This window comes from Lactuca virosa, chromosome 4 (assembly GCF_052849685.1).
Source record: "Lactuca virosa cultivar CGN04683 chromosome 4, Lactuca_virosa_CGN04683_v6, whole genome shotgun sequence".
Lineage (NCBI taxonomy): Eukaryota > Viridiplantae > Streptophyta > Magnoliopsida > Asterales > Asteraceae > Lactuca > Lactuca virosa.
Genome location: NC_136429.1, coordinates 377517717 through 377543551, shown reverse-complemented (window position 1 = coordinate 377543551; position 25835 = coordinate 377517717). Strand labels below are relative to the sequence as shown.

Below are 25835 nucleotides of genomic sequence, written 5' to 3'. Positions count from 1 at the left end.
AACTGGTAAAGTATCACGTTTTTCATTATGAATCGTGTCCCATACCCTTCGGGTATAAGATCGATTGCATATGTTGTAATATTCGAACGTTCTAAATTTTCCAAATGGCCAGGGCATTAAGAGGGAAAAAGGACTAGAACCGGATTTGACTAAAATAATTAAACAACTGTCAAGGACGATCTAAGGTTCGCCAAGGATTGGTCACTTGTGGGCAGTTGGAAGTATAGTAACGAAGGGACTGTAATGACATTATTATGATTAGATATGATTCTATTAATAATGAGTTGTCGTATGGAAAATATGGGAATGTTTCCATATTGGGAGTTGGACGTTAAGAATCTATGTATGCTAGAAGGATGTTCAAAGGATTGTACTTTGAATGTAAGACTTCATATCTATGGAATTGCCTTGTAACAATCTCCAATAGAGCACTTTGTAATATCATTGGCAAAGTCTTGGTGGCTTTGTGATGGGTATTCGAAACGGATCTTTCATTTGCGGATTTGAAGACCGGTGTTTACTTCAAGGGGGAGTTTAGTCTTGATCGCGCGTGCTAGTTGGAGATTGAAGCCGGACATCCAATCCCAACTTTGAGGGGGAGAATGTAAGGGTGCAAAGTCACTTTTGGATGTTATGAGGGCTTACTCCTTTGTGTGTGCATAATGAGTTGTCTTTCCTTTATAAGGAAGTGAGTGACACTCATTTTATGCAATGAACATTTTGAGAGATTAGTTTAGAGAGAGAATTTGCAAAACCCATTTTGTACTCTTTCTATGAAACTAATAAGAGCTTAAAAGAATTATTTAGATCTTGTGTTCATGTTCTTGATTTTACTTGATGATTCACTAAATCATTCTTAATTCCGCACATGCCATCATAATCAACACCACTACAATTAGTATCAGAGCGGGTGTTCTTGATTGGATCAAGAATTGATCCTTGATGGCTATCTAGATTTGGTGATTCTTTGTTTTTGATCTATGATCTTCATGATTTAGAGAGTTTTTGGATTCTAGAAATCGAATTCATCTTTGATTCTATTCATAATTCGATTTTCTTCACTAGAATTCAAGTGATTTTTACTTTCTCTCTCTAGAAAACCCATTCAAAATCACTTTCTCTCTCTAGAAATTTTCAAGTTTTTGTGATCATGGTGAATTTGTCTTACAATTCTTGGATTGTGATCGTTGAAGATATCAAATACAAAGTCAATAAAGATCAATATTATGGGTTGGTGTTAAACAATTTGATATATTGAGAAACTATGGTTTCTTATGGAGGTTTGAAGGATGATCATGGAAGCTTGATATTTCAACCACTTCGTGAGATCAAATGGTTGGCTGATATTACATGGTCCATATCAACACGTAGTAGTGATAAGAATGGAGAAGAAAAATATTTGTTCAAAAAGAAATATATTTCTCTTATTGAAGACCCAAATGATCTTCGTGCTCTTAAGGTTGTTGAAGTTGTTGACAATGGAGTTCAATGTGATGTTCTTGATGTTCTTGAAGTTCATGATAAGAAGATTCAAGTTGATTCTCAAGATGAAAAAGTTTTTTTCTTGATTGGAGTTCAAACCGATGATATTTTGTGTTCTTGTGATTCGTTTGAAGGAATGATTCCTTATCGAAAGCCGGTGATCCAAGAAATTCACAAGTATCAAACTCCAAAAGATTTGATTCAAACACATAAAGTTGAAGTTGTGGAAAGTGGGTTTGTTCATGAAATCAAGTCTTCAAGATGCAAAAAGATGAGAAAGAAAAAGAAGAAGAAGATTAATCGGAAAAACAAGCGGGTTTACTCACAAAAATTGTCAAATGTTGTGAAGCCGAAATCTGTGAATCAAATTTGGGTTCCAAAGCAACAATCTCCAAATGTTGCATTGACTTTGAAGTCAAAACCCAAAAGTGTTGGTGGTTCTTTTGAAGATGTTCTTGGATCGTTGAAGAACACGAAGAACACGAAGAACGAGTTGTACATCTCGCATAATGGGTGGTACAATGTTCAAATTGGAGATTTTCTCGTTCTAACAAAAGAACCAAGATCTTCTAAATTTGATTCGTTCGTTGCAAATGGATCTCGATTCGTCAAAAAGGTATCACAAATTCTCAAATGGATTCCAAAACGTCCATAATTTCGATTCGTATTTTACGTTTTTCATTTTTGATCGATTTGTCTCATTGGATTTAATCCGTTTCAAACCCCTTTGTTGATCCAATTAATTTTTGTTTAGATCAAACCCCAAAAATCAAATTCAAATTCAAAATTTGCTTTTCTTTCACTGTTCATCCGTTGATTCTTTTGAGCCCAAAGTTTTGATCTATTAAAAATCAATCTCTGATCTGATTCGTAAGCCCAAGTGCAATTACTGTTCAATCATATGTAGAGCCCAATCCACAAATCAAATAACTCGTTACTGTTCATGATTTTTTAAGCCCAAATCAAATTATATTCATATTCATATAAATCCGATTAGTATCTAACATCGTTCAATTTTGGGTGTATAAGTCAACATAAAAGTCAAAATCGACTTTGATGAATACTCGATTCGTATGATTTTGAAGTTAGATCGAGTGGCTGAAATTTTAAATCGCATGGAAATTGAATTCCAATTGACAAGATTACAAGAATCGATTTTGTCCTCAGTTGAAACGTACGAACGAATGAAGTATCGATTTTGAGTTCTTATGATTCTTCTTGATGAATGTTCAAGAACAGATGAAGAACTTGAAAGAATTTCTTGAATTGTTTTGTTTAATCTAAAAATTGACATACAGAAGTTGGATTTAGTGTTTGTGGCTGATGAATTGAAAAGTCACACACAAGGAAAAGTCAAAATCCTTTTTTTTTTTTTGAGGTTGTTCAAGTCAAAATCGAAATCGATTTGAGAATCAATTTGATTTTTTGAAGTCGATATCAGATGTATTGATTCAAAGTCGAAAGGTGTTGAAGTTTGGGGAATCATTGATGAATGAAAAGAAAAAGTCGATGGTCACCTGTTGGATTTTGGGTTTAATGTCGATGACTATTTGGTGTCTTCGAAGATCTGGAATAAAGCTTAGGAGTCGATTTCAAATGGGAAAGTTGTACGATCGAAGACTTTGTGAATTGAACGATCTGTAAAAGTTTTCATGTCGATCTCGACTGTAATTGGGTTTGATAATCAAAGGAATTTGGAAAAGTCAAAATCAGTTTGAAGTTCCGACTGGTGTTCGAATTCATTGAGTCTGATGGTTCGTTGTTTGCATCTGATATCAAAGTCGATCGCTTGATAACGAGATGAAAAATTGAAGATTTAAGGTTGTTGCTTGTAATCTGATTTCGAAGGCCACAGATTTAGACTCGCATATCGGAATTTGAAGCAATTTTGAGTTTGATGAAGAAATCGGTTCTAAGGTCTGTTAAAGTCACAATCGGAATCGATTTTGGGGTTAGATTTCGAAGGTATTTGATTTGGATTTGAAGTCGATTGATCAAATGGTGAGTATTGAAATGTAATCGACTGGGAAAAGCGAAGAATGTGAACTCAAGTGAAGGATGTCGATTGGTGATCGATGTTGAAATCGTGAATGGATTTTGATGTTGATGATTCCAAGTTTGATTTCGAAGATCATCGACATGACGAATTTGATTTCATGTGCGAAGGATTGAATGATCGAAGACTGTGTTGATTAAGATTTCTAAATGGATTTTAGATTCGAAGGGTTAACGATCGATTTGGGTTAAGATTCGAAGATTTTTGATTGCTCTGATTGAACGAAGGAGAGAGAGAAAATGGACAGATGATATTTCATACGAAGGGTTGAAATTTCGTGTGTTTTGAAGAAGAGTGTAAATGTTACAAAAATGGCCCCCAAAACTTACGAAAGATTAACATCTTTAATAATCCTTCGAATGTTGGGACAAACCCTTCGTATGTTTGGTAAAAACATTTCGTTTGATTTGTAAAGAAAAAGCAAAAAGTTTCGAATTCAGCCCCTGAACCTTCGAATATTTGGCACTTCGAAAATTAAAGGAAGTTTCAGATGTTTAACACTTTTCACCCAAATTCGAAAATTTTCTGAAGCTTCGTATGTTTGGTGTAACTCTTCGTATGTTTGGAGCACAAAGGGCAAAATTGTCGAAAATAGTCCCTGAAGTTTTGAAATTTTGGCGGTTCATACCCATTTTTGAAAAAGGACTGATTTTACTGAGAAATTGAAGAAAATGCATCTTAGGCCCCTGCAGTTTGTGCGAATTTACGCTTTATGCCCAGTTTCGCAAATGGGTTGGAGTTTCGCATATTTGGCTGTTTTTGGCGCAATGGGTCCCTGCAAGTTTCAGAAAGTGACAATTTCTACCCGGTTTTTGAAAAATCTTGCAACTTTCACTCAAAAAGTCAAAAAAATTCATAAATTGGAAATTTTGTGGCTTTTTCGTGATTGTTTTTTCGTGCAAGATTTTTGGTGTTTCATTTTTGGCACACATCAAGGGGGAGTTTTGTAAAGTTCATTCCTCGAGCGCTTCTCACCCTTAATGGGTTTTATAATCAGTTTTTGATTATAAAAAGGGGGAGAATGATGGGTATTCGAAGCGGATCTTTCATTTGCGGATTTGAAGACCGATGTTTAGTTCGAGGGGGAGTTTGGTCTTGATCGCGCGTGCTCGTTGGAGATTGAAGCCGGACATCCGATCCTAACTTTGAGGGGGAGAATGTAAGGGTGCAAAGTCACTCTTGGATGTTATGAGGGCTTACTCCTTTGTATGTGCATAATGAGTTGTCTTTCTTTTATAAGGAAGTGAGTGACACTCATTTTATGCAATGAACATTTTGAGAGATTAGTTAAGAGAGAGAATTTGCAAAACCCATTTTGTACTCTTTCTATGAAACTAATGAGAGCTTAAAAGAATTATTTAGATCTTGTGTTCATGTTCTTGATTTTACTTGATGATTCACTAAATCATTCTTAATTCCACACATGCCATCATAATCAACACCAATACACTTTGGTGCTGTGAAATTACGAAATGATCGTTGCATAAAATGTTATAATCTAACATATTCTAATAGTGGCAAGAATTTTGTATTCTTACACTAGTGATAAGGATTAGGAATTGTGAAATGAGCATCATTGAAAATGTTTTCAATTGATCTATTTCACAAAGAAAGGACCATAGGTAAACATAGTGTGCATGCTTAGAGCATGGGACAACTATTGTTATAATTCAAGTAATAAGTTGATTATCCGAAACATTATACAATGAACATTGTGTAATCAATATGGTGACTAAATAAAAGGTGTTTTATTTATAATCACAAGTTTGAGGCCATATTGGATTGGATTATTCTTGTGTTTCACTTTGCATGTTTTGACTTCCCGAATAATAAGATTATTCAAACCATCCACAGTCGATAAATACTTTGGAAGTAGGTATTGAAGCTAGACTGTCGTGAATTGGTTTGTAGACTGTCTAAAGTGTATTAGACATAGCAAAAGTTTGCTACAACGTTCATGAGTGCTTATGAATTAAGATTTGAGCATTGGATTAAACCCACGCTCACTTGAATCACTTCATGGATTTTATCACGGGTGATTAGTGAGACGATAATATCTTATATTCTTGAAACAGAGACATGTGAGTGGTAATTTACAAGTCGGTTGCACATTGATAATATGTAAACACACCAGTAACTTGGTGTTATAAAACATATTGTTGTGTGTGATTTGATGAGTAGGTACAAACGAGCATTTGAGTCGAAGTCTATCCATTCCTTTTACCCAATGTGGGATAAAAGCGATATCTATGGGCCCCTCGATGAATTAGTGATGACACCCTAAGCGTTTGGCCAAGCCTGGACTAAGTTAATGTGTTCAATTGTAGTCTGTTGTCAGTCGTCATAAATCGAAAATCGGGAAACAACACATGAACAGAGAGTATGATTAAAATTCATGTCTCAGTTCATACGATATCTAGAATGGAGGAATATATGATCCCTTATCTAAAGGACGCGTTACTGATAAGATCAGAGTTAACAGCGGCTTTTGAAAGCTACGATTGTTGATCAGGTTCTAAAGTCATATGCAAAATAGTTATTAGATTTATCCAAGTGAGAGACTGTTGGATTAGGTGTCTAAGCCCATAACTATTTTGGTATGTACTTGACCCGATTATGAGCATGGTCCTTTTGGGTTGCCTTCACCATAGCAACTGATAGGATGAATTAAGGATAAAGAGGATTAATTATGATTTATTAATATATTATAATAATAATATATTAAAAGAGAAATCATATTGTTTAATTAATATTAGTCAAGAATTAATTAAGAATTAATTTTGTGGCTAAAAGAGATTAATTAAATAAAGGAGACTGATATTGTAATTATAAGATAGTTACAACGTTGGGTTTAGGAACCATAAAGGAAGCATGGACGAATTTCCAGATGGGATCCAAATAGAAATCTTCCAAGGGCCTTCTGGAAGGGTCTTTGGGCTGCTTAAGGACTAAGCAACTGGATTAGGGTTTCCTAGTCCAAAACCCTAGAAGCCTAACTATAAAAGGAACCCCTTATGCCTCCAAAAAAAGTCCCTAACCTTCTAAGAGAAACCCTAGAACGTTTTTGGTGTCTCCTCCCTCTCTCATTGTTCATCTTGTTGCTCACGGTGTTTGTGACTCCATTAGAGGTGCAACACTTGGGGCACTAAGCTTTCAGAAGTCAAGATCAAGAAGGATTGTGATTGTTATTTCTACATAACAATCAAGGTAATGATTCTAACCCTAATCATATGTGTTTTTCCATATTTGCATGCTAGTCAATTAGGGTTTATTGCTTTGGTATTCAATGTTGTATATTTACTTAGAAAACCTAGATCAAAGCAATTAGGGTTGCATGAACACCATAGGAATGATTTTATGCTCATATCCCATCACTAAAGGCTTTATAAACTAAAAATACAAGTTAGGTCACTAAAACATATCTAAGCTTAAAAATCAGCTTTTTACAGAAATTTTGTGATCTGTTCACGGTCTGTTTTACTCTTCTTAAACTTAATATATGTCAAAACTGTTCAATATGCAAATATTTCAGGTTTATACCTTTCTTAGGACTACTCGCACGCGTTCATATGACGTTTCTACAATTTCTGACGATTTTTACAAAACTGCCTATCATTTCATAAATGATTTCGGACCTGTATGTGAAGATGAACATTTTCTCACTGGTTTGAGACCACTAAAAATTTAAATAAAAATTATGAACAAAGAAGACTCATTTTCTAAACTCTCAGAGTTTACGGATCCAAATTTCGACTTACGATGATTTTTCTATAATTTTTATAAAAACATGGACAGAAAAGTCAAAAAACTAGAAATTGTCTTTATCATACTAAAAGTTTTTATACTTGTGTTAGATGTAAGTTTATATGATATATTCTTTTAAAACATCTAGACATATTAACTATTATGAATTTATATATATGATTATATAAATTGTCTTGACATACAAACATAATAAACTATAATCGATATAGTTTGGAGGTCACAGACCACACTTTTCAAAGGTACACATAATTATTTAAAGGCATAATTATCTTATTTTGCAAGTAAAAGGGAGTCATAGTTCACGTAAATCTGTTAATGTTCTTGTGAGACTTTCCTTCACCGTACCTACCTAGCGTACACCGTAAGTCTTGTAGTTATAACCAGAGTCTCCTGGGGGGGAGAGCGAGATAATTGTGTATAGATCTATACGGGGTTGACACCCCCACACCCGAGCTGTTCTCTACAGCTAGACGGGGCCAGTCTAGGGTGACAAATATCTTACCGAAACCGACACCTGAAGAACGTCATGACAGACATGTCAGTCACATCAAGCATGGTTATAATGACTCACATAGGGATTAACAATACAATTTTGGTTTACGGGAAGCTTACACTTCATCGGTTTTATTAAACTATAAAACTGAAAATCATTTTTCAAGTATTCAGTCTCTTACACTTCCGGTCTTAGGGTTTAAGACTACAATTTTTCTCACATCAGAAAATATTGGATTTTCTGGGAACGTTCGCTTTACTTTTACAAACAAAAGATAACAAATGACATGCATGCATATATTTACAGTTTTAGAACGAGAGCTACAAAATCATTTTCATAGAAAATATCGGATTTTCTGAAAGTACTACGATAACTATTCTAAACAAGTACAAAATCATTTTTATACAAAAATTCTTATGAACTCACCAACTTTTTAGTTGACGCTTTTCAAAACGACTTGTATTCTCAGGGAACCAATAACAGGTAATCAGCTCTGCTACGAGATCAAGTGGTGCGACTTTATGAAATTTTACTACTTGTCACTTCTGTGTAACTGATGAACAAGTACAAAATGTAAATTGTGTTAGTGTCTAATTTTAATGTATGTCGCTTGGAATGCTATGTTTTATTAATATTCAATTGTTATGATACTGTACAATGACGCCATCCGCCCCCGAACATTTCCGTCGTCTTGGTTCGGGGGTGTGACACTCTAGCTCATGTGTCCGTCGGGTATGCGTTGTGGTTGGATTCCGACTATAAAACCTGGGTAGCAGCTAGAAACAAGACTGTTAAACTTGCCCCAAGGGCTGTGCCTCGGGAGCAAGCTCTGACGATCAAGTTAAATATCTAGTATAAAGAGAATCGATTCCACCTAGCGGGATGAAGTCTACTGTGCAGAGACCAAGATGTCTCCATGAAAAACTGAGGTTGAAGTGAGTGAGGAACACTTACTTGGAGTGTTTGTGCCAAGCTTCTATTTATAGGAAGGGAAGGGAATATTTCATCTAATATTATATTAGATAGTGTGAGAGACTATTAATATAATATTAAGATGTTATGTTCTTTGTGAGGGCATATTAATTGTACAAGATTCTTGAAAATAGTTTTACTTTTCTCTCCGATTGTACTTTTTATCATTCTCTTCTACTATTCCTTCCTACTCTTCCTTTTGGCATGACTTTAGCAGGCCGGGTAAATAATTATTTTTGTGTCAGACTGCTATTGTGTGTGGCCTAACCCCATATATATATATATATATATATATATATATATATATATATATATATATATATATATATATATATATATATTAAGAATTTATATAATCATTATAAATTTTATATTTCACAAAGTTAATATCAATAAATATTTAATAGAGTTAATTAATTATTAAAAAATAACATATATGTAAAACTAAAATATATAACAAGAGGGTAAATAAGAAATAATTGAAAGAAGGGATTAAATGTAGACAACAAATAAATTATCCCCTCCGATAGCATTAAATGATAATTCATATGTCATACACATTCTAGCAAAATAAATTACAATTCATAATTATCTTAATTAAATATTATCTTTTGATTATAAACATATATAATACTTAATAAGATCGTTTATAATTATTACAATAAAGATGTGAATTTGAGATATAATAATAACAATGTCTAGTTAGACAAATTTTGTTGCAAACTTACAAGTAAGATCGATTATATTGGACCGGACTTATTGGATCAATTTTGATTCTTGTCAATTTTAGACTCTATGTACTACTCTGCAAATAAAGGGTATCCAAATGAAACGGCCCATATAGAAAGGTGAAGCCGACGACGACGAGCTTCTCGTCGCTCCATTGCAATCGGACACATCTTCTATCTCGATTCTCGCAGATTGCCTCATTTCTCTTGAGTCGCTCATCATTTGCTTATAGTAATCCAGAAATTCCATTATTTCAGGTTAGTTTCTCCATTCATTTGATAGTTCCATCTAAAACTAGGGTTTCTACTTTGTTTATTTTGATGAAACCCGTTAATAGTTCGAATTTCTATTAACTTTTGAGCTTTCGGTTCGTCCCTTGTGATTTGCACGTTGTTGGAATCAATTTTTTGAGCTCAGTAAGATAAGAAGAAAGTTCTTGTCTTCATTATGAACAGTAACAGAAACGGAGCTTTCATGCTTAAATAAACAACCTCCAGATTTATACAATTTGTGATTAGGATCCGAATCAATGCTAGAAATCGGAATCATTGTTGTTGCTCTTATTTGAACATACAGATCCATCTAAAGCCCCAAAACCCAAGACCCACCACTAATGTTCATCCTCTTATAAGGAGCTTGCAGCTATAGACCAAAAAAGATGAAGCATTCGAGTTATCTGACATACAAATGCAAATAAATGTATGTTTCTTTTGAGAAAGGAGCAGGGCAACTTTCTTATGAGACTTATATGCTCTGTGTGTGTGATTTTTGAATTCAGAGATCTATTGCTTTCTGAAAAAAAAAGATGTATGCTCTAAAAACTGCCCATTTTGGCCCTTTCCACTTTAATCCATTGCCCAATCTGACCCAACTGCCCATTTCGCCATCTCTAATCATCCTCATCTTCATCTTCTCTCAGCTGTTATCTTTGCTCATAAACAACCCGTATAGCTCATTTTCTAGTTATCTAGAGACCTTAGGCACCAACATATGATTAACATCTTAAAGATACAATGGTAATGTAAAGGTTTTACTTTTCTTGATTCTACATAATGTCACCCTCAAAATTATTTTTTTTTAATATAATTTTTTTTTTATGAATGAGATAATATAAGTTTCTTCTCAAGTCACTAGGGACTTGGGTAGTCTTGGCTTTCCTTATTCTGTTTGCTAATTTAAGGAATCCATATGCATTTTAGATAAGATTTCTTGAATTTAGCATACATGAAAGGTTAGAGTTGCATCAACTGAATTTCTTTGCTTCCATTACTTTTAGGGCTTTCATTTAAAAAATGGGCAGTAGATTGGGAAGAAGAGTGGTTAACTTTGCCAATATCCCAATAAAGCTTCTCATGCCCTCTTCTTTCTCTAACATTACCGAAATCGCCCTCAAAACCATCCCCTCCGCTTCAAAGGTACACACACTCCACAAACATTACTGTATTTTTCTTTATCACATTTTCTGCATATTCTGTTGTATGTTTTTGTTACCTTTTATAATTCCAATTTTAGATTGAAATCAAGAGAGTTTTGGAATCATTATACGGATTTGAAGTGGACGAGGTTCGAACCCTAAACATGGATGGAAAGAAGAAAAAAAGAGGTGGAGTTTTGATTGCTAAACCTGATTACAAAAAAGCATATGTTACTTTAAGAAACCCTCTTTCAATATCCCCCGATTTATACCCTATTCGTGTAATCGAAGAGGAAAAGAAGAACATGATGAGCAAACAGGCTAAATCAAGCATTGTTGAAGGCGATGAAACAAAGAAGACACATTGGCTTGATGGTGGTGGGGTTAAGAAACAGACTGGTTATGGCGGTAGGGAGCGGCGGGGAGGGGAGGACCGCCGGAGGGGCGGCGGTGGTGGTGGCACTGATAGTACCGCCGGCACGTCCAAGTTTCCGTGGACTGCCATGCGGTCTACCGCTAGATAGGCTTTTGATGTTGTTGGGTTCGTTGAATAATATGCATTCTAGGTGTTTGATGAAATGTCTGGGTGAAAAGTTATCATTAGACTTTGTTTTTGTTTGTTTGTTTTGAAATTAATCGACAAGGGAAGGGCTCAAACTTTCATTTCATTTTTTTAGATCATTTTTGTTATGTGTGAATGGAGTCAAAGCACAAAGATTATAACTTTTTACAACAAAACCCAAATATGGATAGGGTAAAAGTTACAAATTTTTATTTTCTCTAGCAAAATATGCGAATGTCCTTTTCATCTTGTCATAAAAAATAGATCTAGAAAGCTTGACCTGTTAGTTTAGTCATGTTATGTGTAACATAATGCAACTTTATTCATTTTGAATGTCAATATATGATAGATAGCCATAAACGGTTGTGTTCACCAAACAAAGATTATAAAAAATTTAGAGTGGTGAAGATGCATTAGCTTCTAACGATTGTAAAGTTGGTTAGCAAGTCTAAAAGCAAAGCAGGGGACAAGTCAATGGGTTATATAGTTTGTGACGATTTTTGATTGACATGGAAGAAAAGAAGCCATTATATCACGTAAAGGTTCCATGAACTTTGTTCATCCTTGATTGAAGGGGAAAATAAAGAGCAGGTTGTGAAATTAATTTTTTTTTTTATATAAGTAATTATTTACCTATAGTTGCTTACAAATGCTTACATGGACGCTATTTATTGAGGTGGTGCAAAATTGCAAATGATGTTTGACATTAGCAAAATTTAGTTCTCTTTTTATTTTTTGATTTTACAGATCGATTAATCTCCATTCCTACAATGAGCGCTTTACCAGTTTCAAGCATAAACCTTAAGGCAAAATAGGTAATTTTTCGGTTTTGTCCATTGATGTTGCTAACACTCCTTTGTCATCTTAATCCAAGTGTATGTCACTATCACTATTGAAAGAGTCCATTTCGTGATGGGGTTGATGTCAAAGATGAGCATAAGAAGCAGGTGTTTTTAGCATGCGTTTAACATAATTATGTATATTAATGGGACGGGTGAGTTTGGATAGTAATAAAATTATGAATCGTGAACATGTAGTTGGTAACTACTTGCATTATTTGGAACCAAACCAAATCGGAGGGAGTAACTATGGTTCGGTTCACAGGTACCTGTTAAATACAAAAAAAATTCAAAATCATCTAAAAAATCTATAATCCCTTTGAATTCTACAAAGTTTTCACTAGATGTTATATCATTTCATAGAAAAACAAAGTTAAACTTATGTAATCAAATTATCCATAAAATAAGTTAGCAAAAAAAAATTATGAAACAAGAACTTCTTTTGTAATAACATAAACCGTTCATTTTAACTAATTTATTATTTTCACCAAACAAATGTTTTTTCGTATTCAGTATTCTAATACCGGAGGGAGTTGTTGGAACGTTGTAGGAAAAGCGATAAATTTGCATTAAATCCTAAGGTTTTATTATGTAGCATACAACCCTATAAGCGAAGTAAAAACTTTTAAGGATAGGAAACAAATTCATGCAGGTTTCTACAAACACGATTAACTATCAACAGGTTGGTTTTAATTTATTGTTTCGTATTTCAATTCGTCCAACAACAGGATATTCTGCTTTTACTCATTTCTTACAATTAGATTTGACCGTGAAAGATTATTCTGATATCTAGACGAAACTTGATAACGATGTCATTAATAATAATTGAATTTACTATTTGCAACTTTCTCAATGTTTAATCCTCAATATTTAACTTTAGTAGTTTGCTTATGTGAAAGCCTTTTGGATATTTAATCATAACTATTATCATTAGTACAAAAATGACTTTTGGTGACGGTTTTTGGAAACAGGTGTGTCATGACTTTGGTTAATTGCGTCACTAAAGGTCATTAATTAAACTCTACAACCAAACAATGAACAGGAAGTAAGGCCAAATCAAGCAATTTAAGTTATTCAATATTAATTATCTAGAACTCTAAAGCATTCACTTAACAATCAATTAACATTAACATGGACTTCAAATAGCACATATCAAACAAACTCTAAAGAAACAATGCATCTTAAAGGTCAAACAATTCTAACATACAATTCTTGAAAAGATCCTTAGCCTACGTTTTAGAATTCATTTCTAACAATTCACATATAGCAAGTATGAATATATTGGGAATCACTTTCCATTCTGAACTCTAGCTGACAGTACTCATCACATCTTTCCTCTTTTTATAAAAAATCTTTTTTCAAAAAAATCTTTCAAGCCCTAGTTTGAGGTTAGAATCATGCTAATAATATTCATCCATATTCCTCAAACCAAAGCTCTGATACAAACTTGTAACGTCCTAAATTTTCAACCAACGTTTTCTTTTTTAAATATAAGTAAAACATATATTTGTCAATAAAAAATAGAAGTACCATATTGTTTAACATCATAAAAACCAAAACATAAAAACAATGTATCAAAATCATGTCAAAACAACGGAAGTCTGAAAAATATCAACATATATGTAAATACGGTACAATCATGTCACGCCCTTCCCACGATCAACAAAACTACCTCGAAACATTTAATCAATAATTATAAGCATAAAGCTTACTTAGTTTCCCAAAATACCACATAGTATAATACACATACAATGTATATAAACAATGGCTCATGACCTTGTGTCATTTTGCCTGACTCACATCTAATACCACTCTTGTTCTTCCATCGTGAACCTCCATTGAAGTTGGATTTACTTGAAGATGATGTCATTTTTTCGTGGGATGAACTGAAGACCGATTTAGAGAAGATGGGGGGATACGAAAGTTATGTGAAGCTTTTAAAATAGGGAATGTGTTTGGTAGCTCATTAATCCAATGTTGGTGATTTTAGTGTCACCATGTCATTTTATGTAATTGGAACTAACATGTGAATTAAGGGGCGTCATAATATGTACTCTAATATATGTACGAGTTTGTGCGGAGTGCATGCATGTATAAGATCGAATTAGAAGCCGGTTCGACGACAAGTTGGGGGTCCAGGGGCAACGCACATGGGTCCGAGGTTTCTAAAGGGGCAGCGCCCCTAGCGGGGTCCAGGGGCAGAGCCCCTGGCTGGGGTCCCGCTGACCTGGTAAAACTGACGAAACTGCTCCATAATGTCGGTGGTGTCACCTAAATCCGCATTAAATTTCGGATTTCCTAGCTTGCTTCCAAAGCAACCCATGACGCCCCCTAAGAGGCAAACCCTAATCTCGTTTGTTATATATAAACGACTCTTCTTTTTGAGAAGACATACGAAAAACCATTAGTTCTCTTTTCTTCAAACGAACATAGAACCCTTCTAGCAATTTGGCTTACGATTTTTGTACCTATATTCGTAAGTGTCCTCTTGGATTTTCCTAGGCTGAATTTCTTGCAACCCAGACATAGGGTAGAAATATCAGTTCGAAAAGTGTTCATACGATCCAAGGGGTATCCAGATCTCCAAAATAAACCCTAATTCCTCTAACATCCAACGGTGCATGTATAACATTTTTTCATTAATATGCTAGAAGGCTAAAATCATCTTTTTTTAAAGTTTAACAGGTTAGGGTTGTTAAGTGTAGAGACTTGATTGTTATCAAGCTATCTAATAAGGACCACCTATGTTAAAATGGAAATAGAAAGATAAAAAATGTTAAAAATGGACAACAATAGGGACGAAAACCGTAATCTACTCGATATTTTAACTCCAAATAGATAAATAAAATTCAAAACCCAATCAAATCAAACTCAAGAAAGAATGCTGTAAAGTGATAGAGTCGTGGGTCAAGTTGGCGGTTTCTTCTCCATGTCGTATATATGTAACCCGATTGAAAAATTAAACCCAGCCTTCCTTGATTTCTCCCCTTTCTCTCTCCTCCGAATTTCTCTCTATTCTCTCTCTCTCTTCAACATTCTACAGATTTAGATCTGATCGCCGAGAGAGAGCCCCCGGAGCTGCTCAATAATGTCGGTGGTGTCACCTCTTGCCAAATACAAACTGGTATTTTTGGGCGATCAATCCGTCGGCAAAACCAGCATCATTACCAGATTCATGTATGACAAATTCGATACCACCTATCAGGTATAATTCCGCCGGCTTTTCTTCGTTTTTTCTATTGATTCATTCATGATCCGTATGCGATTGAAGTCTGATTACTGGATCGGGGTATTCGGACGCAATTGACGTCTGATCGATGTTAGAGCAATGAAACCATGCGATTTTATCTAGGTCTTGCATGAATTCGTTGTTCTTATCTTAGTTATTTTGATCAATAAGAGGCGTAAAGCTTTGACCTTTGCATGAGGAAGAGAGGTGCCCTTGTTATCATGGTATCGTTCTATAGTGATCATTAGTTACCCGATTTTTTGAACTGTTAATAGTAATCATCTAACTTAATCGTATAAACTAACCTCTTTTTTGGAGTCTGGAGTTGTTAGTGACTTCCTTTAGATTTGAATGCCTAGTTTTCTCTATTAGATCAAGAACCGTGGTTTGTGTTGTTTCATCATAGGATCAGTGAGCTTTTAAGAGAATTTCTTGTCCATGTGTTCCACAGACTTTTAGCTTGAGTTTTTTTGTACCTGTTCATTTTTTCAACCTGTGAAATTCCATCATTTTTTTGTGGGATTTTGGATGTTTATTGGCAAGTTTCTTTTTGTTTGGTAAGCTTTTTACCTAGTTCAATCATTTCCTTCATCATGAATGTCATTGTGATATTGATTTTCATCCACCTGATGAACTTAAATGGGAAATTAAAGTCAATACCGCATTTTTTTTTCTGGATATTCTCTATATTTTCAATGTGGGGTATTTTAGGCATTTGACTAATGGCGAACAAAATCTTTTTTCAGAAAATTTATTAGAATAATACGTGTCTGACTGGTAAATTTTATTTTAGTGAAGGTCACAGAATTATGTTACATTTGATGATCACAGACCGAGGGAAAACAAAAGAAACTTTAAAGCAATCTCCTTAATGCTGGTTTTAATGTATATATATATATACACATACATACAAGTCTATGTTGATGTATATTAATACATCTAATATACAAGAATAAAAATGTTTTTATGTCAGTTGCTTTTGGTACATTCTATTTATATTATTTGTTTGTGAAAGCCCTAAGTAATTGTTTTTCTCATTCTACCATGTATCTTTTTGCATATATGTATAACTTATTAATCATCAGTAACAGGACTAATGATATACAAATTCACAATTGCATACATAAAGAGAAGCTATTTCATAATCTTTTCCAGTCATGTCTCATTGGTTTTCTATCACGTTTAACTTTATAATCTTTCTGTTTTTTAGTAGTATTAAATAAAGTAAAATCACATTGTTTTTTTTGGATATAATTATAAACTGCAGGCTACCATTGGTATTGATTTCTTGTCAAAAACAATGTACCTTGAAGATAGAACAGTTCGGTTACAGCTTTGGTAAGTTTTCATTTTTGTTGCTTGTGGTTTTCTTTATTAAGTCAAAAAGAATATATAATATTATATAGAAAGAGCTTACTGGATTAATAAATAAAAAAGTAGTTGATGTGGATTTTGGTGTTAACATTTCAGGGATACTGCTGGACAGGAGAGATTTAGGAGTCTAATTCCAAGTTATATAAGAGATTCATCAGTTGCAGTCATTGTCTATGATGTTGCTAGTGAGTAATTTTAAAAAAAAAAAAAAAAATTTGTCCATTTTTTGTTTTATGTTATGTAAAAAAATATATTTTTTGCAGATCGACAATCATTCTTGAACACTGCAAAATGGATAGAAGAAGTACGTACTGAGCGAGGCACTGATGTCATCATAGTCCTTGTTGGCAACAAAACAGATCTTGTTGACAAAAGGTTCAATAGACAACTATTAACATAAATCTTTGAAAAGAAAGTGATTGTAAATTTGTAAAAGTCAAAGACTTATTTCCATGGTTTTTTAGGCAAGTTTCAATTGAAGAAGGAGATGGCAAAGCTCGTGAATTTGGAGTTATGTTTATAGAAACAAGTGCAAAAGCTGGATTCAACATCAAGGTTTAATCAAAATCCCTTACCTTTTGGTTATATGTATGGTGTTTCCTTTTGATTTAATGCAGAAAGATAAGAAAAATTTTGTATGTCTTATTGTGTAGCCATTATTCCGGAAGATTGCTGCTGCTTTGCCAGGAATGGATACAATGTCATCCACAAAACAAGAAGATATGGTTGATGTCAATTTGAAGTCTTCTGGTAATGCTTCCCATTCAGACCAAGGTGGAGGCTGCGCATGTTAGAAAGTTTCCATCAATAGAAAAACAGACAGTCAGACGGACAGACAGACAGACAGGATTGATTGCATTTTGTAATGGATTTTGATTATTTTGGTAACTTAATTTGTTGATAGCTTTTGATTTCTTATTAGCGAGTGACATCCTTTAAATTAAAGTAAGAAGATATGGTGTTTGTATCTATCTTCGGTATACTTATTTTTTAGGTTTTCTAATCTCTATGCCCTACTCTCTTGTTCCATTTTGGTAGCTCTATTTGCTACATGAGATATTTTCGGCCCCACTTTGTTTTACCTTTTTATGTCAGACAAAATATTGTAAATCTTAGACAAAGTTACATGATTGTAGCGGTGTTCAAAATATCCAAAAACCGAACCTAAAAACCTAAAAACCATAACGATTTTCCAAACCGATATTTTTTAACTTTTTCGGTTTGGCTAACCGAAAAGGTAAAATCTTCGGTTTTTCGGTTCGGTTACAGTTCATGCTTTTTGCTACATACGGTTAACCCAAAAATTAAAAATCTATTTTCTATTTTTTAAAATATTATTTATGTTTAGACGTTTAAGTCATGCCAAAGAGAAAAAAAGGGGTTAGGTTGACAAGTGGGGTCCACACAAATTTTTTTCTTAATTAGAATAGTTAACAGAATATGAAATAAAATAATATAAAAGAAAAAAATCCAAAATAAATTGAAAAAGGATAAAAAAAATCAGTTTTTATAGTTTTCATCAACCAACTGGTTCTGGTTTAGACCAACCACAAGGACCAATTTGTCAAAATATTTTCTGATTGTCATGACCCACTATTTCACATATACACATTAAAATAAGTACAACTTGTTTTGTTCAAAAAATTTGGTTAGTCATTCCAATTTTTAGAAAGTCATTAGGAATCCCCATTAAAATTGTAATCAACCAACAATCAAAATAGCATATTACCAAAAAGAAAAGATCATCAACTACCAAATTTCAACAACGTTTTCTCTAAAGTTATATACATATCAAAGTAGAATATGCTGCTAGCTAAACATTTAAACAAAAAGAAACTCCTAAAAGTGGAAAGAATTCATCTTCCAAACTGCACTAAGGCTCCTCCTCAGCTCGGTTTCCTAAAAAAGTTATGTTCCCTGAATTTGCAAAGAAATTGTCTCCGGACGCAAAGAAGCACCAACTTACAAAGTGCAGGGTGGTAAATGTAAATTCACTCTGAATGAATAGATGCATCACCAAATTGTCTAACTCTCAATGTCAGATATATCAGTATCATCGTTCCCAAACTCGACCTGTACATATATAATAATAAAACCAAAAACATGTCGATGTCTCATCAGTATCAGTATAAAAGACATAAATGCCCTTCTCATCCCTATCATCAAAAACAACCTAAATATGAATCTTTAAATGAAAAGTGTAAAAGCAAGATAAGTTGAGAACTTACAAGACAGAGAACAAGAGAACGACTTTTCTTGAATTAAAAGAGGCAGCACGTTTATATTTCCTTGATCTGGGAGCATCTAGAAGCTTCTCGGTTGCACCCTTATCTGTTAAAATAAAAAAAATTAAGCACTTCATATTATCTATAATATCATACTTTCATGTTTCACTTTAATTTAAGTAATAATAAGTACACCACAAACACAAAACAATCATTTATCCAGAAAACAAAAAAATGATAAAGTACCACGAGTAGAGAACTTTGATAGCATGAGGCTGTGATTCATCAACAACTGCATGTATTTACCTCCCATGTCAAAGCTGATCTGTTTCTGCAGTGATTTCTGCAAAGATGCCATTGTTAGGTAAACTGGAACCAAGAATAAAAATAAAAAGCAGAAAAGCATTTGTACTTTTATTAATTTATTGAAAAGTAGAGAAAAGCATAATGTACTTTCATCATTTTATCAGTTTACCCACTGCACTTTTACTTTTTTATGATTATTATTATATCAATAGTTCAATAAAATGGTGATTTCCTGAAAGAAGATGAAATTAAGTTATCAACTCACAGTCAAAACTTCCTCATTCTTCAAATTAGCAAGAACAAGAGTTTCTTCATTGCTTTGAGTCTCTGATTTCCCTTTTTCAATATCAACATCTACAGTGCATGCTGAATATGCAACTGCATTTTCAACCATCATGTTAATGTAGCTTTGATTGCTCAAACGTGCATCAAGTGACAGCTGGCTCTTTAATGGAATCCGAACCTCTGCAGCAGGACTCAACAGATCTATTGGCACTTCACATTCAACTCCTGTGTTGCCTCCTTCATCAGACAATACTACAACACTAAAACCATCACATCCCTACATCATGTAAAGAAACTTATAAGAGACAAATGAATGAATAAAAAGTACAGAAAGCATTAATGGTATTAAAACCAAAAGAATGGACACTAATGATAATTTAATAACTACAGTCTATAAGTCTACATGTACTGAATCAAGAATACTTTTTGTTGGACCAGATAGTATTAATGTTCTCTTTTAGGACCAATGAAATTCATCTATATGCACATTACATTTATATTGGTATACAGAAAGATGGAGACATGTCTCATTAAATTAGAAATTTTCAAGCTAAACTTCTCTAGCTTTCCATCTTTGTCATTTCAACCTAATGGTGCTATCACTGTACAAGTTGGAGAACTTTCTAATTATAGAAAGGTATTTTAGAAATGTTACTAGTAGTCAAAGTAACTTATTTTTTTTTTTTTTTTGGAAGTGTTTATTAAGAGATGTTGAAAGGGCTCCAGCTGACACTAATGTGGAGCCAGCTATTGTCTCCTGTCAGAATATTAATTATTAGAAAGAAATGTCAACAGGATCAGAAAAGAAATTGAGGCGGATTGTGGTCCTAGAAGCCGATTGGACGAAAATGTGAAAGTGAGATTCAATTCCAAACCCTAGGAAATCACAATCATCCATCAAAACTCATAGCATTATATTATAGATCGATTGCATTACTCAATCTAAACTGTAATAAGTGACAACAGATCAAAACAAAGTCGAATAGATCCCTACTTTGAATTTCCCCCAACTGACACGCATTCCGATAAAATTTGGGGGAAAACTCGAGATGGAACTGATAAAGTTAAAATTAAGAATATAAAATCAAACAGAGGTTGATTCAACGGAACTGAAGTCAATCCGAACACGTATAAAACGGAAACACGAAAAATGTTGCGTAATTTGAAAGCAGGAAGAGAAATGATGAGTATAATCAGCGATTAAAGCGAAATGCAGGGGCGAGAAACTCCAAATACCTCTTCAGTAGTACCGACCGCCATTGAATTGAAGTTTTGCAGCGTGAAGTTTGAGAATGCGGTGGAGCTAGAGATGAGGCGAAACCGGAACCAACAGAGGGGAGATTTGGAGGTGGTGGTGATGTGTTGCTGTGAGCATTTTGAAGGATTTGTTGGTCTCAATGGAGAGAGAGAGAGAGAGAGAAATTAAATAAATAGTATAATAACTGGCAACGGACCTGTATTAACACCACCCATTGATGAAGACGACAAACATTTCTCTTTCCTTTTTAACCTGACAAAAGGGAAAAAAAGAAAAAGAACAATGAAAACAACCTCGTGAACCTCTCCCATCTAGGGTTGGATAACATCTTATATTTTACACAACATGTCCTAATTTTTGTTTATTTTAGGCAATGTAGTTAGATCGTTTTATATTTGGGAAATTGAATAATCCAACTGTTATAAATGAGTTTTTCTTTAACAATAATATTTTTCAGTTTTTTGAAAAATAACTATCTTTTCCGAAATAATTCACTTCGAACTACTCTTTATATTTCGGAGTTTATTTTTTTCATTTTTTTTAAAAAAAAATCTCTCTACTTAACTGAAATATATATTTATAATTGCTTAATTTCATCGTTTTTCAATAAAATACTTGATTAGATTACTTAATTACCCTTGAAATTTTATACAAAATATAAGTATGTTTTTAGATTTTTTATAAGATAAATTATGGTATATTGCTTAAAATAAAAAGGGAAATCTTTGAAAAAGTCCTAAAAATTTACTATAATTTATGAAAAAGTTTCAAACTAAAATTTATTTACGAAAAAACATGAATTACCGATAAAATTGGCGATTTGACCATTTTTCCTGGTTTACCGGTTTCATTACCTATCTAGTTTTATTAAAGTCTCGTTATTTTACCATAATTTACGAATAAGTCTCAAACTAAAATTTAGTGATGATTTGACCATTTTCTGCATATAACATACATTTTACCGATTTCATTATTGACCTGGATGCCTAGTTATTAAATGAGCTGATGAGATGAATATGTTGGGTTATATCATGCTATGTTTAATATAGAACTTGATATCCTGATGCATTATATATTTTTTGGAATATAAAATGCATCCAACGAAGACTGCAATAATTACATAAACTAACAACAATGTCGCCATTTTTACATTTATAAGAACTTTCAAATTGTCTATCTAAACTTATGTAACCCAATATATCCTTCTCATCAGACATCAACTTATTTCCTACTGTTTTTTTCCTGGAAACACACATTGTATTAGGTTCATTGATGACCTAAATACATAGTCATAAATGAGCCGATGAGATGGATATCAAATTTTATAGTAAATGTAGTATTTTATAACCTATCATATCCATCTTATCAGCTAATTTAATGATTAGGTTTCCAAATCAGCAATGAAATCGATAAAATGTATGTTAAATGGAGAAAATGGTCAAATCATCACTAAATTTTAGTTTGGGACTTATTCGTAAATTATGGTAAAATAATGGAACTTTAATGAAACAGGTAAGTAATGAAACCGGTAAACCGGAAAAAAAAGGTCAAATCGACATTTTTACTGGTAATTCATGTTTATTCGTAAACAAATTTTAGGATGTGACTTTTTTCGTAAATTAGGGTAAAATTTAGGACTTTTTTCGAAGATTTCCTAAATAAAAAAATTATAGATATACTTTTTAAAAAGTAAATTTGGCTAAAATATGTTATAATAAGGTAAAGACTAAGTCCATGAGATGTACATATCTTTATATATATATATATATATATATATATATATATATATATATATATATATATATATATATATATATATATATATATATATAAAGAGAGAGAGAGAGAGAGAGATGTGGTGTTTCTGGATGCGGTTCACTACACCACACCATGTATACCGTATGGCGTAACTAATCTATAGGGCCGACTCTACTATTTGCAAAACTAAGCAAGGGCTTAGGGCCCCAATTCTAAACGACCCTCAATTTTAAAGCTTATTTTGTTATATATGTATATATACGTATTTCTTGGGTTACAAAGACAAGTTGGAGCTTGGTTTGGTGGTAAAAACGTTGGTTTATAAAACAAAGGGTTTCAAGTTCGAAACTGTTTGCTTACTTGAAGGGCCCTAATTTTTTGTTTGCTTAGAGCCCCCAAATTGGTTGAGCCGTCCATGCTAATCTATAGGGCCGGCTCTACCCTTTGCAAAACTAAGCAATGACTTAGGGCCCCCAATTCTAAACGACCCTCAATTTTAAAACTTATTTTGTTATATATGTATATATACGTATTTCTTGGGTTACAAAAGCAAGTTGGAGTTTGACCTGGTGGTAAAAACCCTGGTTTATAAAACCAAGGGTTTCAAGTTCGAAACTGTTTGCTTACTTGAAGGGCCCCAAATTTTTTGTTTGCTTAGAGCCCCAAATTGATTGAGCGATTCATGCTAATCTAGCAAATATGGTTCATATTTTGCAATATATATATCGAAATTTCCTTTTTAAATGAAAAATTGGCCAAAAGATGTGCAAGTGGCATTGGATTTTCACACAAACTCGTATTAAAATACTTGTTTTCTGTTTTCCAAAATTTGGGGTCGACAAAATATCGTCTATATATAAACATTAAACGCCCATAAAGATAAAGGAGTTGCAAACACGTCCAATACAAAGCAATACACTATTATAGTTTCTGGAGTATGGAAATAAAAAAAGAAATGGGACCGACATGTAAAAAGAAAGTTAAGTAGGAAAAAAATGGATATTTGAGGCAAATGTGAAAATTTATCTACTGCTCCAAGCCTATCGTCATCTTGAAAAATGATATTTAAGAGAGAAAATGATATAGAAATAAAAGTAGTAAAGCCGATACTAAGTCCAGTTTTATATTTTATTAACCTGCAAGTGTTGTGTTAATCCTAGTTTTATTTTTATTTAGTGAGAAAACATAAAAAAAAAAGACTTGATTGTTGCCCCTCATTCCTTGTCGGGATATATGTGTTTTCTGTCACCGAAAGAAAATAACAATTAAATTGTTAATAATTTATATATTTAATAAACAATAATATAACCAATAATAACTAAAGAGTTTACCTATTGAGGGTAGAATTGATAATGGGTCGTTAGGCAACATATTTTTAAATGAGTTGATATTTCCAATTCAAGCTGGCGTGTTTGAAAAATGTAGTTGTTAGCTAGAAGTTGGTAACATGTAGTGGTAGCTAATTGCTGTTAGTCGGAAGCTGTAACTTTTATCTATTATATATTATATAAGTGTTTGACAAAAGTAGCTGAAAGCTTTTGAAATATATAAAATTAAATAAAAGGACAATTGTTTAAGCTTTTGAAATATATATATATATATATATATATATATATATATATATATATATATATATATAAGTTTAGGTTCTATGGAAAACAAAAAAACCCTAAAAATCATAAAAATGCATAAAAAAAATACTTAGAGATCACAAAACTTTTTTTTGAATTTTTTTTATCAAAAAATCGCAGCTTTTAACATAAAATTGCTGAAAATTTTTTTGAAAAAAAAACTTTTTTTTACAAAAAAAAAAATTGATTTTTTATTTTTTTTTTCAGCGAAATTGTCAAAAAGACTGCGATTTTTTGATAAAAAAATTCAAAAAAAAGTTTTGTAATGTCTAGGTATTTTTTTATGCATTTTTATGATTTTTAGAGTTTTTTTGTTTTCCATAAAATATATATATATATATATATATGGAAAAGTGAATATACCCTTAAGGGTATATAAGCTTAGGTACCCAAACTCACCATACTACATCATTTTGTATCATATATATACAATCTAATTGTCCAATATACTAATAATTCAACTTCTAACTTGATTTACTTCCAAAAGTTTTATAAATTTCACATTTATCTTTCTCTTGCATAATTTTCATTTTCAACTATAATATATATAGCCTAATAGGTGTTCGACAAAAAGATGTGATGTAAGAGGAAGATAATACTGAAAATTTGAAAATCTTGAAAGTAAATCAAGTTAGGGATTGTAGTTTAAGAATATTGTAATGAATATATAAAACAAAACGATGTATTATGGTGAGTTTGAGTACCTAAGCTTATATACCCTTAAGGATATATTCACTTTTCTCATATATATATATATATATATATATATATATATATATATATATATATATATATATATATATATATATATATATATATATATATATATATATATATATATATATATATATATAGGCTTAGGTTATTCTATTCAAAATAATTATTGTGTTATTGTATGCATAAATGTGGGCCAATCATTTTACTTATTTTAAGAAAGTGATTAATACATATTATTGAATTAAATATAACTGAAAAATACCATCTAATTTAACTAGAAGGGTATTTTAGTCAATTAACATAGATTTAATAAAGGAAATTTGCATATTTTAAGGGATCATAGATTCTATTAATTTTAAAAACCCGGTTTTACGAATTATAAGGTTTTTAATTCGGAAATTCTGACATAATATGTTTGAGTATGTTCAAAAATAAAAATATTCTTGAACCATAAAATAATAAAAATATTCTTGAACATATTTCTTGATCATGAATTTAAAAATTTCTTGTAGAATAACAAAATTCTCGAACCATCAATTGAAGAATTAAAACAAAAATTACATTAATTCTTATAGAATACATGTAACAATTGCTAAAGAATTACATTTATTGTTAAAGAATAAAACTAAAAAAAACTTTCAAATTTGGAAAAAAAAACATCAAAATCTAACAAAGACACTAATAAATTCTAAAAGAATAATGTTGCTAAGAGGCGTCTTTCAAATTTAGTGGTCCGTTCT

The 25835-nt window shown here is 32.5% G+C and overlaps 3 protein-coding genes across 3 annotated transcripts; 2 read left to right on the top strand and 1 right to left on the bottom strand.

Annotated features, from left to right (window-relative positions):
* Window positions 1–9586: 9586 nt before the first annotated feature.
* Window positions 9587–11579, top strand: LOC145108777 (Ribosomal protein L23/L15e family protein). Its single transcript, XM_079045857.1, has 3 exons — window positions 9587–9754; window positions 10774–10912; window positions 11010–11579. Exons 2-3 carry the CDS (start codon window positions 10790–10792, stop codon window positions 11433–11435), a joined length of 549 nt encoding a protein of 182 aa, XP_078901983.1. The 5' UTR covers window positions 9587–9754; window positions 10774–10789; the 3' UTR covers window positions 11436–11579.
* A 3652-nt stretch (window positions 11580–15231) lies between these two features.
* On the top strand, window positions 15232–17944 carry LOC145108776 (ras-related protein RABH1e-like). Its single transcript, XM_079045856.1, has 6 exons — window positions 15232–15517; window positions 16809–16879; window positions 17012–17100; window positions 17179–17290; window positions 17380–17470; window positions 17569–17944. Exons 1-6 carry the CDS (start codon window positions 15401–15403, stop codon window positions 17707–17709), a joined length of 621 nt encoding a protein of 206 aa, XP_078901982.1. The 5' UTR covers window positions 15232–15400; the 3' UTR covers window positions 17710–17944.
* A 696-nt stretch (window positions 17945–18640) lies between these two features.
* LOC145108775 (adenine deaminase) lies at window positions 18641–21298 on the bottom strand. The gene is made up of 6 exons (XM_079045855.1): window positions 21186–21298; window positions 20968–21096; window positions 19712–20008; window positions 19387–19483; window positions 19144–19246; window positions 18641–18988 (listed from the first exon to the last, which is right to left on the bottom strand). The coding sequence occupies exons 2-6, from the start codon at window positions 20989–20991 to the stop codon at window positions 18907–18909; spliced, it is 603 nt and encodes a 200-aa protein (XP_078901981.1). The 5' UTR covers window positions 20992–21096; window positions 21186–21298; the 3' UTR covers window positions 18641–18906.
* Window positions 21299–25835: the final 4537 nt, after the last annotated feature.